Source organism: Candoia aspera, chromosome 13 (genome assembly GCF_035149785.1).
Source record: "Candoia aspera isolate rCanAsp1 chromosome 13, rCanAsp1.hap2, whole genome shotgun sequence".
Lineage (NCBI taxonomy): Eukaryota > Metazoa > Chordata > Lepidosauria > Squamata > Boidae > Candoia > Candoia aspera.
This window is the reverse complement of record NC_086165.1, coordinates 10,682,112-10,698,322: the sequence shown is the minus strand read 5'-3', so window position 1 is coordinate 10,698,322 and position 16,211 is coordinate 10,682,112. Positions and strand designations below refer to the sequence as shown.

General features: G+C 42.2%; 1 protein-coding gene across 2 annotated transcripts in view; it reads right to left on the bottom strand.

The window, feature by feature from the left end:
- Positions 1–6,461: 6,461 nt before the first annotated feature.
- Positions 6,462–16,211, bottom strand: part of LOC134504994 (high affinity cAMP-specific and IBMX-insensitive 3',5'-cyclic phosphodiesterase 8A-like) — a 92,675-nt gene continuing 82,925 nt past the window's right edge. The window contains exons 17-22 of one of the 2 annotated variants that reach the window (XM_063314477.1): positions 15,873–16,071; positions 14,794–15,011; positions 12,338–12,470; positions 9,651–9,818; positions 9,211–9,340; positions 6,462–8,483 (exon numbers count right to left, since the gene is read on the bottom strand). In XM_063314477.1, coding sequence (XP_063170547.1) covers positions 8,377–8,483; positions 9,211–9,340; positions 9,651–9,818; positions 12,338–12,470; positions 14,794–15,011; positions 15,873–16,071 — 955 coding nt within the window. In that variant the 3' untranslated portion in view covers positions 6,462–8,376. Of the gene's footprint in view, positions 8,484–9,210; positions 9,341–9,650; positions 9,819–12,293; positions 12,471–14,793; positions 15,012–15,872; positions 16,072–16,211 lie in introns of those variants that run through there. The other variant, XM_063314478.1, reaches the window with a different exon arrangement.

Below are 16,211 nucleotides of genomic sequence, written 5' to 3'. Positions count from 1 at the left end.
CCCTTGACTTTTTTGACCACCCCTTGCAGACACCCCTGAATTGGCTCATAGCAATCTTTGTATTTTCTCAGTGTTCCATAGTCAGCAGGACTGAAAATGTTTCCACTGTTGGCTTCAAAACAGTGTGGAAAGATAGGTGAATGGAAAGAGTGCGGGAAGGAACTGCCCTGAACGGTCACAAACTCAGGGAGTTGACTTGATCACCCTCAACCTTACTGTGATTTGGGTTGTTATGAAAAATCAGTACAGGGTTACCCAGAAAGTTCATAAAGTTGGAAGTGACGACTTAGAGGTCATGTAGTTGAATCCCCTGCTCAGTCCAGGATCCACTACAACAGCAGTTCCCAACCTTTTTGGCACCAGGGACCGGTTTCATGGAAGACAATTTTTCCACGGACTGGGGTGGGGAGGGATGGCTTTGGGATGATTCAAGTGCTTCCTCTTTTTCCTGACCTTTTATTCTTTTTTCTTTGCACCGTTTGGAGACAGCAGCCAATGGGCTTGCTTTCTCTGACAGGAGGCGGAGCTCAGGCGGTAACGCAAGCGATGGGGAGCGGCTGTAAACACTCAGACTGTAAATTCACTCGCTCGCCCACCGCTCACCTCCTGCTGTGCGGCCCGGTTCCTAACAGGCCACGAACCAGTACCAGTCAGTGGCCCAGGGGTTGGGGACCCCTACACTATATCTTTGACAGATGACCATCCAACCTCTCCTTGAAGACCTCCAGCAAAGAGAGCTCTGTACTTCATGAGGCAGCCTGTTCCACTGAGCAACGCTCCCTACTGTCAAGAAGAATTTCAATGTCTAGTTTGAGTCTTCTTCCTTATAATTCTGATCCATTGGTTGTGATCAATAGAAAAAAAAATTCCACTCTCTCTTGTGTATGGCAACCATTCAAGTATCAAAAAAGCATGTTATTGTATCACCCCATAGTTGTCTCTTCCCACATCCTTTAACCACCCTCAGAGGGACTGATTTCCTACCCCTTACCCTCTTGGTAGTCCTCCTAACTCACTCCAATGTGTCACTGTCCTTTTTGAACTGCAGTGCCCAGAACTGGTCACTGTATTCCAAGTGGGGTCTGACAGGGCAAAGTAGAGAGGAACAGTTACATCCCATGACCCTGACTCTACGCTCCTGTTAATGCATCTCAAGATTGCATTTGTCTTTTTAGCAGCTGCATCACACTGATGGATCAATACTCTTTGTGTACTATTTGCGAGGGAAGGAGCAAACAGTAAGTGGCATTTCTTACTTACAATTTAAAATAATTAGTGGGTGTTGGGGCATGATACATAGCTTGATTTAAAATCATCTATGTTTGGGGGTGGGGGAAAGAGACACCTGACTGCTCTGCCTCAGGGGGCAAAGTGTCCTGTAGTGCAGAACAGGGTAAACATTGAATTTTGTACGGTACACTTAGGCATCGATACAAGCTAAGGCCAAAGGCTGAGGTTGCATCATCCATGCATTGGATACTGGTGGGAAGAAGGGAACAATGAATGAAGTTATAGAATAAGCACAAGTTTTGTTTCACAAAGATACCTCAACAGAGAGTATGTCGAACCCATCAATCAGGGTAAGAAAACTAACAGGCTGCCACTTCTGGAATCAGAGAGAGCAGTATGCTTCGTCCATTGGCAGTGTCAATCTAGGAACCAAATTCCTGTTGTGGGGCTCCCAATGGGAAGCTTGAGGATCTGACTAGAAGGTGTAGGACAGATGATAACATTCCACTCCTGACATTACAAAGCAAAAAAAAAAAAAAGACCCAGAGCAGCAAGCAATCTTGCTTGTCACCAACCCTTGTTGATTTGGATCAGTGAACAAACCACAGGTAAAACCTTCTGTATGTTAAGTCAGACTGGACAGCCACTTCACCAAGGTTAGCTGAGCAGCCTGGCTAAGAAGCTTTTGTAGCTATTTTGGTTCAGGGAGAACCAGGTGTCATCCAGAGTCACTCCAGAATCTGGAATTCCAGAGAAGACCCAAAAACCCTGTTGGGGAACCCACAAATCAAGGAGTTCTATGCTCAAACCCCAGGGGCTCCATACAGTTCGTATTTAAAGAAATGCATCAGTTCACCCACCCAAGTCGCCCTATCAGGTGATGTTCCAGCTGCATATACGAAGAGTTGAATGCAAATGTTCGTTAGTGGTTAATGTATAATGTTTGACTTTTCAGCTATAAGCAGCGCTACACAGAATCGTGAATAAATTCCACATTGTAAATATTTAGAGAGTCAATACTGCATATGTCAGAGATGTTTAATTACCTTAGGCTTGTGGTCTGTTTTGGTTCAAAGTAAATTTAGTACTAACAGTTTAGCTTGGATTATATTTCTCTTTGCCCCCGTCCTCTCTTGCACCCACCCAAGATGATGAATCAGTTGGATTTATTTAATATTTGTTTGGACTTGCTCTACAGGGCTGTCCTTTCCTCCTTCCCCTTCTCCTCCAAGTCGTTTTGCTAAACAATATTCCACTAATGAAGAATCCTTTCTAAAAGTTCAAAGAATTTTCACTTCATCTGGCACTAATAACAATTGCTTCACTCCCTCTGGTCGTGTTAGCACCCAACGTTACCCAGGTCACATGCTGCACTGGTACAAAATGCTAAATCTGATTAGCTTTAACCTTGGTTAGCTTGTGTGCTGTATGTATGATTCAGTGGCTGAGCTAATTCAGTCAATTTATGATGCAACTGTGCCAAGCCAGAAAATAGGTTATTTCAGCAATCAAGTTAAGTGTGTTACACAAACTCAGCTGGTGTGTGTGTATGATTATGCATGCACTTTTTAAAGTTATAATATTTTGGGATCTTAATGTACAATGAGCATGCACAATGATTTGAAAAAACTCTGTATCTGTGTACAAGACACTAAATATGTCAACCCTCCCCAAGCCTAAATTATAACTAATAGGTAATTGTAAAGATGAAGAGTGACATTAACCATTATAAAGAGAGCCAGTTTGGTATAGTGATGAAGGCGCTAGCCTAGAAACCAGGAGACGGTGAGTTCTAGTCCCGCCTTAGGCATGAAAGCCAGCTGGGTGACTTTGGGCCAGTCACTCTCTCTCAGCTCAACCCACTTCACAAGGTTGTTGTTGTGGGGAAAATAGGAGGAGAGAGCATTATGTACACTGTCTTGGAGTGTACAAATTAAAGATGGGTCATCATCATCATCATCATCCTGCTTCTTAACTATAATAAAAAGGAGCAACAAAACTAAGACTTTGGGGACACCTAATGGTGCATTTCAAAATTTGGTATCAGATGTATTTGAAAAATCATTTGTACAATTTGTAATGTTTTAACAGTTTTTAAGGAAAATCACATCCTGAACTAAGTGCAAGTTTATGGCTGCAAATGTAGTAGTGTAAAGGCAACAGAAATCCTTGATTTTGTTTGCTTTGCTTTGTTCAATGCCATTGACTGTTACCCCTTTGTGGGATGGGAAAGAACCCAGTTCGACTGCACAAGACTTGATTTTTATGTGGAACATCCCACATTCACATCACAGGGAACCAAGTAATCAGCAGGGCTCCCACAGTATTATCAGATGACATCCACGGGAGCCCCAAAAAGAAATTTAAAGCAAAGAGGTGAAATTTGTGAGCTTTGGTCATCTCATGAGATGTTGGTCATATTTAATTTTCTTTTGGTACCTGATGACTCTAAAGGCTGCTGACCCCGATTTTCAGGACACAGGAAGCCATAAACTCTGTTTTACAAACCGTAAGTAGCTAAAGTTTCAAAATACAGTAAGCCTTCAACAATGATTTATAAACCAGGGGCTGGGTTTGCATCCCAGATGAAACCAGAACCAAACAAAGCATGTTACAGTTCTGAGCAATGTGTGAATTCCACCAATCTTTCATCGCTTGGATTTTTATTCTTTATTTTTATTTCTATTTATAGTATTTTTATTGTATTTTATTATTCTGATGGTTTTAAACATTTGTTGTAAACCGCCCAGAGGCCTCCGACGGGAGGAGCTGGGCGGGGATAAATCAGATAAATAAATAAAAATAAAAATAAAATAAATAAATCTAAGAAAACTCTGGTCATGAAAGAGTCTTACAGCTGCGTAACTGCCTTGCAGGATTGTTGAAAAAGCAGAAACAGATAACCCAAACAACTCCAATTAATTATTTCAATTGATGATTGGAAATCTTATTAGCCATATTAGTGGGGTGGTTGGCATGCAACTTTAAGGAATTAATGGTACCGTGTACACTTTGGGAGATCCATATTGTCTCTTCTGCTGGTAAGTTTCCTGTAACTATTTTCTACAGTGCCTTAATGCCATTTCCTTGTTGCCCTTATGATTCAGCTGTTCAGGGATGCTTCCAGAGAAATCAAATATTGATCAGTTGATACTGAAATATTAACTACCATTTTGTTATTCATCGTTTACATATTACTTCTTTCCTTTCCATACAATTCTTACCGACAGGGAAGAAGTAAAAAATAGTATCGCTAATGTAGAAGCAACAGATTTTTTAAAAACTCTGTCACTCAAGTAAACTTCTATGCCACAGAAAGGTTTTAATTAAGGCGACCTGTCAGCAAATTAGATTAATTTGCTTAGGAAAATGATGCCACATTGCTCGGAAAACAACTCAGCTGAAAGCTTTATAGCCACGCTGCTATCTCTAAGGACAGAAGAAAATAATGGTGAAGTCATGTAATTGCTGGAATCCTAATGCCAGTAAAACGTTTGGTGCCAAGATTTTCACCAGCCAAGGATCAGTTCACCAACAGTCTCTATAGCAGGAAAGTCCTGTTAGTTCAACAGGAAAGAGTTCACAGCTTTATTAGTACCTTAGTACTAATTAGTACTTATTAGTAACTGTGTTTGCCTTGCATGTCCCAAGAAGGTTGGAGACCATCTTCAAGAATTCTGCACACCCTGCTTGTTTCAGGCTGAAAAAGCATTTCAGAGCCTTTGACCTTTTGGAGATGTGATAGCCATGCAGGATCCTATATATCTACTTCCCCAGCATACCTTGGCCCTGGGGAAGGGGAAGAAATGCAGGTAAAAATGAAGAAAGCATTGCCTTATCTCCCATCTTGGCTACAATATAGGAGTGATAGCTGCATCAAGAGATTGACTGTAGGACTGCTTTGTACATCAGTGTTTCTCAACCTCGGCCATTTTAAGATGTGTGGACTTCAACTCCCAGAATTCCCCAGCCTGTTGCAAATGAAAGCAGCTTGACCCTGCAGGTGTGAAGGCCTTATTTTTACACTGAACTCACTGCTCAGGCTGGGCATAAGCATCTGGTGCCAGTCCAGAAGAGGCCCACCAGGAATGGTGCTGGAAAAAACATACCTTCTAAGAGTAGAGGTCCTGTTCTGCCACAGTTAGGGCTTTGGATCCAGGCCAGCACATTTTGGGTAGGAAAACTTTTGGCTTAAGATCTAATTTTAAAAGCTAAATCCAACTTTATCAGTGGGAGCTTTAAAAGAGAAGAGATAAATGGAACAAGCCAGTATGGTGCAGTGGTTAAGGCATCAGGCTAGAAACTTGGAGACTGAGTTCTAGTTCTACCTTAGGCACGAAGCCAGCTGGGTGACCTTGGGCTAGTCTCTCTCTCCCAGCCCTAGGAAGAAACAGGCAAGGGCAAACCACTTCTGAAATCTTGCCAAGACAACTGCAGGGACTTGTCCAGGCAGTCGCCAGGAGTCCATTAAAAAAAAAAACAACCTGACTTGAAGTTACACACAAATCAAACAAATGGAAAGACAGGGAGGTGGAAGGGCCCCATGGAAAAAAAAGGGATCTGCAAGAGAAAAGGGAAACGACAGCCTCTACAGCAGTGTTCCTCAACCTTTGCAACTTTAAGATGTGTGGACTTCAACTCCCAGAATTCTCCAGCCAAGAAGAGAATTCCACAATATGTAGCTTCTTCTGGTTCAGGGAACCATTATTTGCAGGTCTTCTGTCTGCTGGCTGGGGAATTCTGGGAGTTGAAGTCCACACATCTTAAAGTTGCCAAGGTTGAGAAACACTGCTCTAGACAGAAGACCTGCAAATAATGGTTCCTTGAGCAGGAAGAAGCTACATATTGTGGAATTCTCTTCTTGGAGGCTTAATTTCTCTGAAATGCCAGTGTGGGGCTGAGCGAGGGAGAAAAAGAATTTGGAAGTTAGGATATTGTAGATACACACACATAAATTTCAGACCAATTTCCCTGCTCCCGTGGAAACATATGCATTTCAGTGCTATTAATATATATGAATGTCTAAATCTGGAGTAATGGAAAGTTTTTGGGTTTCTCACAACACAGCTGAGCACAACGGGTGTCTGATGCAACTAAACTGCATGTCCTCCTTTTTTTTTCTTTTTTGCCCAAGGAATGAGGATTAAGAAGAAATAAACATTATTATTATTAAGAATAATAATTTTAAAAAGCCAAGCTGGGTCAGAAGACATTAAGAACAAAGCAGGAAGAAAGTTTCCATGGTTTATTTTTAAAAGGAAGGGTTTAATTTCAGAGGCCTATGAAATAGTGTGAGAGATTTTAAAAATAAATAAGGGGAAAAGTCTGAGAGGGAATGGCTAAACTTTACAAATATACATTTTAACTCTCCTCCCCGCCTCCCCCCCTTCTGCTATCCACTAGAATAGTCTAGTCAGATTGCAAACTTCTTGGAAATGTAGCATCTCCATTGCTTTTTTCTTTCTTTTTTTAAAAAAAACTTTCTTTCAAGGCAGGACCAGACATTTCTCATGATGGGAACATACACACATTTCACACCAAGACCACTGTCCTCACCCGCGGGCCTCTGGTGTACCTTATGTAGGATTTTGCAGGGCTATGTAGAAAACTGGCCCTGTGTGCAGGCATGGTTGATTTAAGTTGCAAAAGTGGAACAGAAAATAATACAAGGGGACTGAATGGGGGTGGAGGGTGGATGGAGAACACGATAGATGCCATACAACAGAGGGTGGGAATTTCCCAAGCTTTTTTTTTTTTTTAAGGATGGGCTGAGAAATTCGATTGACCTGAAGAACACATGAGGATGCAGGGCGCAGACACGGATTGGCTGGCCACTGATCTGAACTTCGCAGCCACAGCAGTGACATAACAGCACAGCGAAGTCAAGTAATATTTCAACTTTCTCACACGTGCGTTGAATCAGTGAGGGCCTTTTTCTGAATTGTGCTCAAGCTGAGCATCTTCCTCACCTTCTTTGGTGTTATTAGTAATTGCCACAACTCGGTTATCTTCACGTGCTGTTTGGTGGGCTTTCCCATTATTTTCTCTGAGCAAAGTACCATTCCTCCTTAAAAGGAAACCTCTAGAAAGAAAGGGGGGGAAGGACCTACAGTATGTGAACCCAGTGTGCACGGATGCCATTGTTTTGACTACTAAGCCAGCACATAAGGTAGTCCAGAGCATCCCCTTCATTCCACCTGATGGCGTTTCACTACAACCTTTGATAAAAACGCACTTTAATTAACATAAAACTGACATACCCAGCGATTCCCTCCACGCAGTAAAAAGCTGTTTTCACTGCCCGCCCTTTTGCAATCTGAGAATAAAATGCATAATGAGTTAGGAATCATGAAAAAACTGTAATGCATCTAGAAGTTGGCTTTGGCGCTTAAAGTCTTTATAAATTTATAGAAAATATTCAACATCTAACAAAATAAATAAAACATATTTTAATCAGAGGTGCCTAACGATCAACTTCAAAAATCTGCAGGGCGGGGGGGGGCGGTTGTCCATTGGTTTGCTTCCATTTGCTACTAAATTTTAAAGAACTCGCTCTCAGTAGAGCTTGGAACTGAGAGATCGCACCTTTGGCGATGTGAAAAAATACAGCTAAGTCCATTTGAGAAGATAAAAAACAAAGCTCCTTCAGAAAGGGTCCATGTGTCAATGTCTGATTGTTCAATGTAGCTGTTTCAGTTTATTTTATTCTTTTAGTGCTCATTAAAAAGATTCCTCATAATGGTTATGAGTCCTTGTTGTGATGGGAATTTTTCACCTTCACTTGCTGTTCTGAAGAACTATGTGCTGAGATCTTCTAAGGAAAGGGTCTTTCCAAACATCACTTCCTAGCATGCAGATAATGCAAGAGATAAGGTTCACCCTGAAATTCTCTCTGATACAGGCACTGATCCAGTGTAATTCAGCTTGAAAAGTATATTCACCTCCTCCGTTGCTAGATGGCAGGTGGATAAGAGTGTCCCTCTGACCTTGAGGCTCTTCAGATTGTCCAGCCTCCCCACGGCAGGGAATAAAAAGGCCTTGCTGTCATACTGAAGAGAGCAAACAAATCTTAAAATGCACAACCAAATGCAAGTTTGAAGGAGCGGGCTTCCAGATGGATGATGTACATGTCAAATGGTCTGACAGCTATTCAGGGGGTGCCCGGAGAGTCTTCAGCTTCTTATCATCCAGCCCCTTCCAGTACTTGAAGTTGTTGTCTAGGTGTTGCATCAGATTTGGCAGATCTGCAAAAGCTGGAAAAGAAAAAGGCAAAGTCACTGACACCCCTGGTAAATTGCCCAGAGGCTGAGAACGTCGGGCTTGTTTTCCTAACTGGGGTGGGTGGGCTATGGGCAACCTACAGCTTCAGGGATGCAAGCTCTCCCTCCCTTTTGTTCCTCCTTAAGAGCCATTCCTGATCGTAAGTGCTGAAAACTGATGGTGCTGTTTTCCATTATTTTGAGCTGGGAAGTAGATGAAACTTACCATCTAAGAGAAGCCTTAAAATAGTCACACTTCCTTAAAGCAACAAAGAACACTCCATAGACTCATCTCAAACCCAATCCTACCAAATGGGTACCCTCATCCATCCCAAGAATATCAACTGTAATCCATGGCCATTACAATACTGAAAACAGAGAGACTTCTTTTCATTTATAACCAATTATTTAGACCTGATGCCCTTGTTTTCATGTTTCCCACCTCAAAACACCAGAAAACAATGCTGCCAATTTTCAGTACTATGTCACCAAGACAGGTAGTCTGAAGGAATTCAGGGGATGTCACCAAAAAAACGCTGTGGACCACAGGGTCGGCCATTCATGTCCTTGAGCAACCCCATCAGGATCACTGGTTATTCCCACCCATCCTTCATCAACCCGATCAGTATTCAAGAACATGCAAGAGGGGGACAACCCCTACTGGTAGGTAATAAAGAGAAGTTCTCTCTTTCTTCTGCGTCCAAGAGAAGAGATGGCTTACCATCCCAAGCATCAAACATGTCAGTGATGAAATAATCAATGAATGATATTTGAGACTTAGGGATACTGCAAGTGTTCCTGTCGAAAACCGGCATCACAACAGGTAAACCTTGCCTTTTCTCCTCGTCGGTCTGCAAAGAAAACAATGTGCATAATTATTGCTAACAATCTCTCCCCACGTCACCATTGTGAAACTGTAACCCTGGGGGATGATGGGGGAGGCACAAGCAGCCACTTATATGCTTGTGAAATAAAACAACATGGCAAGAAACCAAACTGTAATTGTTCGATTAAGCAGGAGGGACCCAGGGGCCACCCAAAGAGGTTTAGAGGCTCTAATGGGGAAAGCCTGGCCTTCACCTCCACAGCTTTTTCACCTCCTGGGAAAAATGAAGACCAACTTCCAGCTGCAATTTCTTCAACTTGCTCCCTCTTACTCACCTGTGCAAAATACTCCTCAGAGATGCGACCTGCCCATTCAATGCATTGTCCCAGCGGGCGACAGGGGTTGGAAACATCAGCACACTTAATTAGCATCCGTTTGATCAGGATTCGATTCTCAGGAGACGTGAGGACGTTTTTGATGGAATCCCCATCCCCATTTGTACTCTTAGGGAAATAGTTTACAAATATTATTGTCAACCGTGCTTCAAATCTTTCCCCCTCTCTCTTGCGTACACACAGATACATTGTCTTGTGGCATAGCTTCAGAATAGCTTTAGTCGGACTTCATGTGACAACCAAGATTCAGTTCCTGGCACTGCATTTTAAGAAGGATGAAGACCAGGAACTAGCAAAATGGCAACCTTAGATATTGAAGTGATAGTAACTGCTCCAGATATCCAAAGAATCACAGCAACGTGAAGTTGGAAGAGCCACTGAGTCTGTAACCTTCTGCTCAATGTTAGAATTCAAATTCAAGCATCCCTGACTGAAGTCTGTCCATCTTCTGCCTGAACACATCCAGCAAAGGGAACTCACCATCTCCTTCCGCCATTGGTTCCATGGTTGAATGGATGTCTTCTTGTAATTTAACTTTATTATTCTAGTCTGGGACTACAGAGAACAAATCTTGATATTTTTCTACATGATACCTCTTCTAATACTTCAAAAGTGCTATCATATCTGTGTAAAGTTGCCTTTTTCGAGGTTAAACAGCATATCCAGTTCCCTCAACATTTTGTAGGAATCAGTTTCCAGTTCCTTAATTATCCTCGTAGCCTTTCCCTGAACTTACTTCAGTCTGTTCTAATCCTTCTTAAAGTGTGATGTGCAGAACTGTATTAAGATGGAGTCTGTTCAATGCAGAATTGAGCAGAATTATTACTTCTGTAATCTGGACTATATGTTATGATTCCATTTTTATCCTTCTTTGTGTTTTCTGTCTGAGGTATAGTAGATAGGTCAGTAGATGAATTTGTTATTTGTTTAAACAATTTAGATTGCCACACATGGTGATTCCCTCCAATTTACCCCTTCCATTTCTATACAGAATCTGTGGGGAAATGTGTGAATTCAAAACGGTGCTAATGAATGGGAAAGGTTGCTACACTCCACAAAGGAAGCTGTTACAGAATCTGGACATCTCAGCTCCCATCCTAGGCTCAGCCTCTTCATGAGGTCATCTTTCCAAATGGTGTCTTCATGGGCTTTCCAACGTTCGTCAAAAAACTGCTGGGATAACTAAAGGAACTGGAGCTTCAGCTCCTGTTTCAAAATGCTTGGGTCTGATCCAATTTTTTGCTGAATAAATGGAAACAGTTCACGGAAAGCTCAAAGAAGCCCTTTGTGAAGAATGCAGAAATGGTCTCCTTCTGCAAAGGCTTCTAAAAGCACTACCAACTCAGAGGAAGCCTTCAATCCACCATGCAAAGTAAACAAGACATTAAAAGAGCAAAAAGGGTAGCTGGAACCTGAGTTTTCAGCACCCCCCTTTCCCCAGAGCAGCACAAATGCCAAAGGTTTCTTTCACAAGGGAGATGAATTCTCAAAGCACCACAACAACAATTGGAAAATGGCAAGTCAGTTGTTTGGGAAAGGGCAGATCACTGGTCTTACAAATTCCAAATTCAGGAACTTCAGAAATCCCAAATTTTGCTTCCCCCTACTCTGAAAGAACATTGTTCAAATGCTCCCTTTCAAAAAAAAAACAACAACAAATGCTTCCTGACATTGGACAGACTCACAATTAATACATTTTGCAAATCACCACTTGAAGCATTCTTTATTGTACAAACCTATGGAAGCTTTATTCACTGAGATGTTTTATTTGCACCATTCAAATCATGCCTTCCCCACTGAGATGCCAACTTTATTGTCTTTCCAGAGGAAAGCAAAAACGTTTTCTTCTGGGCATTGAAAGCAACAAATGTGTTCATTATGAACATGTATGCCACTTAGGAACCTCTTCTTAAGTACTCTGCCAGCCAATTTTACAGTTTTGTTATTATTGGGTGCTCAGTTTTTATTGTTTGATTATGTATTTAAATTTTTGTTCTTCATTTTTTACTCTCTGGCTTTAGTGTTGTAAGCTGTCTCGAAAAACTTACATACCTACCTAACATAATGAAAATAAGCAAACCGTGACTTAGCACAATGTGGAAAATGTTCCTCAGAGGACTGGGGAAAATCCTAGTAGCGTGTTTCTAGAGTACCTACTATATTTGGATTCTTTATTTACCTCTATTTATATTATTTATTACTGTATTTTATTCTGTGTATTTATGGTTATGGTTTTTAATCAATTGTTGTAAACTGCCCAGAGTCCCCCGATGGGAGGAGATGGGCGGGGACAAATTAGATAAATAAATAAATAAATCTGTGCTTATTTGCTAGATTTAGGGACCGGGCGAGAGACTGTAATTGCCCCAAGGAAAGCCGATAAACTTTCTGACGGAGAAAGGGTTTGAACCTGGATCTTCCTACTGAAAGTGCAGGATGGAGAAATGGATGCTACCCCTCTTTTGCAAAAGGGACCGTGCTTTTCACAGTTCATTCCTAAGAGTGTCCCTCGGTTTTTCTTCTGTTTTTGAGCAACATGAAGTAAGTAGGGGAATTAATTCCTAAGTATATAATAATAGCCACTTGCACTTTTGCTTTCACCTCTCCTTCTTGGTAGGACTTCTTACCCCATTCTCTTCAAGAGCAGCCAACGGCTTGTTGATGCTGTTGACAAATTTGTTGACGTGCTCAAAATGCTTGGTCATTTCCGTGGCCAGGACCATGTCAATAATGGCTTGTCGCAGAGTTCGGTATTCATTCCTAGATAAAGAAGACAAAGGGAAAAAGAGGTGCAGGGCTTTGTTATTTAGTAGAGCTACTCAGTGTTTCAAGCAATATTGCAAAGAAAGACCATCCTGATATTTAAGCCAGGGATGGATCTGCTCTTGGCTCCTCCTACGCATGGTCCCCAAAGCCCATCCAAAAGGTGCTGCTGAATTGTAATGCCTCGTGTGACTGAAAGCCAAGAGGACAAAATACGTAGGAAATGCCGATGGGCAAAATATTTTGAACCAAACCAATTCGAAACTCTGTTTCAGTTCAAAGCCAAGCTCTTTCAAACATTTTGGAAGTGCTCTGAGCTTGAAAAGCTCTATTTTGAGTTTGAACTGTTCTGCTTTGATCTCCCAACACTTTCAAAGTGACGGAAAGAGCCCATCTCAGACACAAAACCACAGTTTCAAACGGTGCACATTAGAAACATTTTGCACAGTCCCAATGGGAAATAGCAAGTAAGTGTGATGCAATGGACATGTATCATTGGTATAATCTGCATGATGACACAAAGACACATGGGTCACCATTTTGGCTTCCAGCTGATGCCAAGAGCCCCAACGATTGACCCTGTGCAGCTCATCAGTAGAACTTCCCATTTGAAAAAAGTTGACAGCTCTGTTTTAAGCCAGTATGGTGAAGTGGTTAGTGTTGGACTGGCACCATGGGGTGCCAGTACTGTGTAAGTCCACCCTCAGCCATGGAAGCTTACTCATCAAGGCAGGATATAAACTCAACACACACACACACACACACACATAATAAGGCAATTCAGCCAGGCTTCCCCCAACTGGTATCTTTCAGTTATTTGGGACTTCAGCTCCCATAAGACTTGGAATTATGAGAGCTGCAATCCAAGACATCTTGAAGCCAGCTGGGGAACTTTGAATCAAGTCATTAGTTGGGCCCCATAGTTTTGTATACAGACTGACTTCCAGACAGATTAGTTTTCCACGTTGAGATATCAGCGTAAGTTAGGCTGACCATATTTCCTTGAGACAAAAATGGGACATTGGGATGGCAAAACGGGGCAGGGCTGGGTGACGAGCTGGATCGGCAGGCAGGAACTTCTCCAATTTTCTCGGGCTGGGAATCCGGATTCCTTCGTTTGTGAGAGGCAAGGCTGGGCTGGAGAGTCTAGTGAACGGTTGTCCCCGACAAGCCGTTCCTCCTCTGGCCGTGCTTTGACGTTCTTTTCTTCCTGCTGTTTCTAGGCAGGAGCCAATCGGCTCACCCTTTGATCACCGCCTATCAGCTGATCCTGTTTTTTTCTTTTTAGGTTTCCCGCCAGGTTGAGCTCTGCAGCTTTTTTCCCGCCATTTCTGCTGAGCTCCCTCTCCTTCCACTCAAAGTCAGACTGCATTCTGACAGGTTCATGGGAACTTTCACATTTTTAAGTAAGGTTTTTAAGAAAATGGGAAAAAATGGACATTTATGTTAAAACAATGGGACGGTCTGGAAATGTTAAAAAAACGGGTCTGTCCCGTTCAAAACGGGAAATATGGTCAGCCTAGCATAAGTGTGAGAATGTAGCTAACGAACAGAGTAATATGCTCATTTAGAAGGCATGGTCATCTGTAATATTTTCGCTCCCACTCTTGCCTGTTACCATGATACAGCAGAACAACCAATCCAGAGCACCACCAATAACAGTTTGCTCTAAGCTCTTAAAATTCACTCCTCCTAATTAATTAGCTACAATTTTAGTTTATTAAACACATTCTTATATTAACAGATTAATTAGTAATGCTGCTAGGAGAAACAAGTCCAAAATGATGGTATTGTCAAACCGTTCTTCATGCACTGTTCGGCATTTGGGCTTAGCATTTTGTTATAAACTCTGATATCCTGTTGAGTTTCTACTGACAAATTACATTCTGCATGGCTCCCACCATGCATTAATGATGCTGTAGAAGCTACCCTGAATAAGATTTATGAATGAGATCTATTAAGACAGTAGTGCTTCATAATGCAGATGGGGAGCATTCACTGTGATCTCCAATTAAAACATCTCCCTGCATGTGGAAAGTTAACACTTGGAAAAAGGACCATTTTCCTGATGTCCCTCTACAGTTATTTTTTTTTACATTGAAGTAAAAAAAATTCATCACTTGCATTAATCTAACTGTATGCATAAAATGAGGCACAGCCATTACACAATATCTTTCCCCTTGAAATACAGTATAACAAACCTATCTCCCTCCATTGCTACTCCTCAATGTGACATCACTATGCAGTCAAGACAAACCCTTTTCAAAGCTACAGTGTCATAACTGTAGTTTTAAAGGATACTGGCATTTTAGAAACCTACCTCTCCATGTTTTTAAAAATGTTGCATTTATCATCTCGGGTGGTGATCTGGAAGGCCAGGGCTGCATGGTGGCTCTCCAACACTGCTGTGTCATTGTACAAAATGGCCAGTTCACTTCCTGCATTGCACAGGAAAGAATTGGTTCGCCCGGGATGATCCACATCATGGACGGTAGCAGCTATCAGCGCAGCAACTTCATCAATGGGATCCAAAGTTTGCTGAGAAGAATAAGAGGCAGATGCTGGGAGAGGCCAAGGCAGAGAGACTCAGCCTGATGTTGGAAAGATGAGTTCTAACAGGGAACTCATACCCACATGGACCTTCACGAAGTGATGAGGTTCATGGACAAGATGCATGGATGCCAAGGTATCCAGAAGTGTAAACAATCTTAAAGATGGTGGTGAGGGGAACAGCTTAGTAATAGGGAGGAAAAATCCTAAAATAGCTCAGTGAGAAATCAGCAACAGCAGCAGCCGCCACAAAATGCTATCTGAAGGTTGTGGTGGGAAATGGAAAACTGGAAGGGGGGAAAGGAGCAGAGAACAGGATGGAGCATCTTAGAAGAAGGCACGGGACACTGAACTTTGGCATTCCACCCACTGCTGTTTCCCATAAGTCATACATGTGGATGGTTCAATCCTGATGAAAGGCAGAAACTCACAGGAAGCTTCCATTAAAAAAACTTTTTCTTAGGCCACCCTAACAGTTTCCTTGGAACATGAGGTTTACACAAACCTCACATCATGCTTGAATATACACAGAGCTGATTAATAATCTCCTGGAACAGTGGTGGCCCAAGCTCTCTATACACATTTTTTTTTCGGTTCTCCGGGCTTAGGAAGAGCTGATATTGCAGCTCCAAGAAGTTCTGGAGCTTACTAGCAGAGAACCCTCACTCTGCCTGCAGTTTAAATCCCTGATCTCTGCAGATAGAAGTAATTGGGGTAGATAGAAGTGATGGGAAAGAACTCTGCAAGAGACCTTGGATTTTCTTGTTCAAGTAGGCAACCCGGGGCCACCAGAGCCAATGCTCAGCTAAGGTTGTTTCCAAGTTTCTTTTCCTATGCCATTGGACTTACTTTTACTCTTTCTTTAGAAAGGAAATAGGCCGTGGCGTGGAGCACGTCCGCTGAGTGGGTTGAATTGTGGTAAGAGTTGGATAAGTGATAATTGGCTTCTATGACTTGCAACCAAGACCTCAGGGTCGACTCAGAGCAACCGAGAAACTCACAGATCCGAAAGCGGGCAAACAGTTTAAGGCCAAGAAAAACTAAAGGCCTGGAGAGGGAGAGGGAGAGAGAGAAAAAAAAGGCAGTTCATTCCCCCTATTCTCAATGCACCGGAAGCAAAATAAACAGCAAGAGAAATAACAGCACTTGGACAGAAGACCAATCTCTCCCAGATGGCTGCTGTGTCCG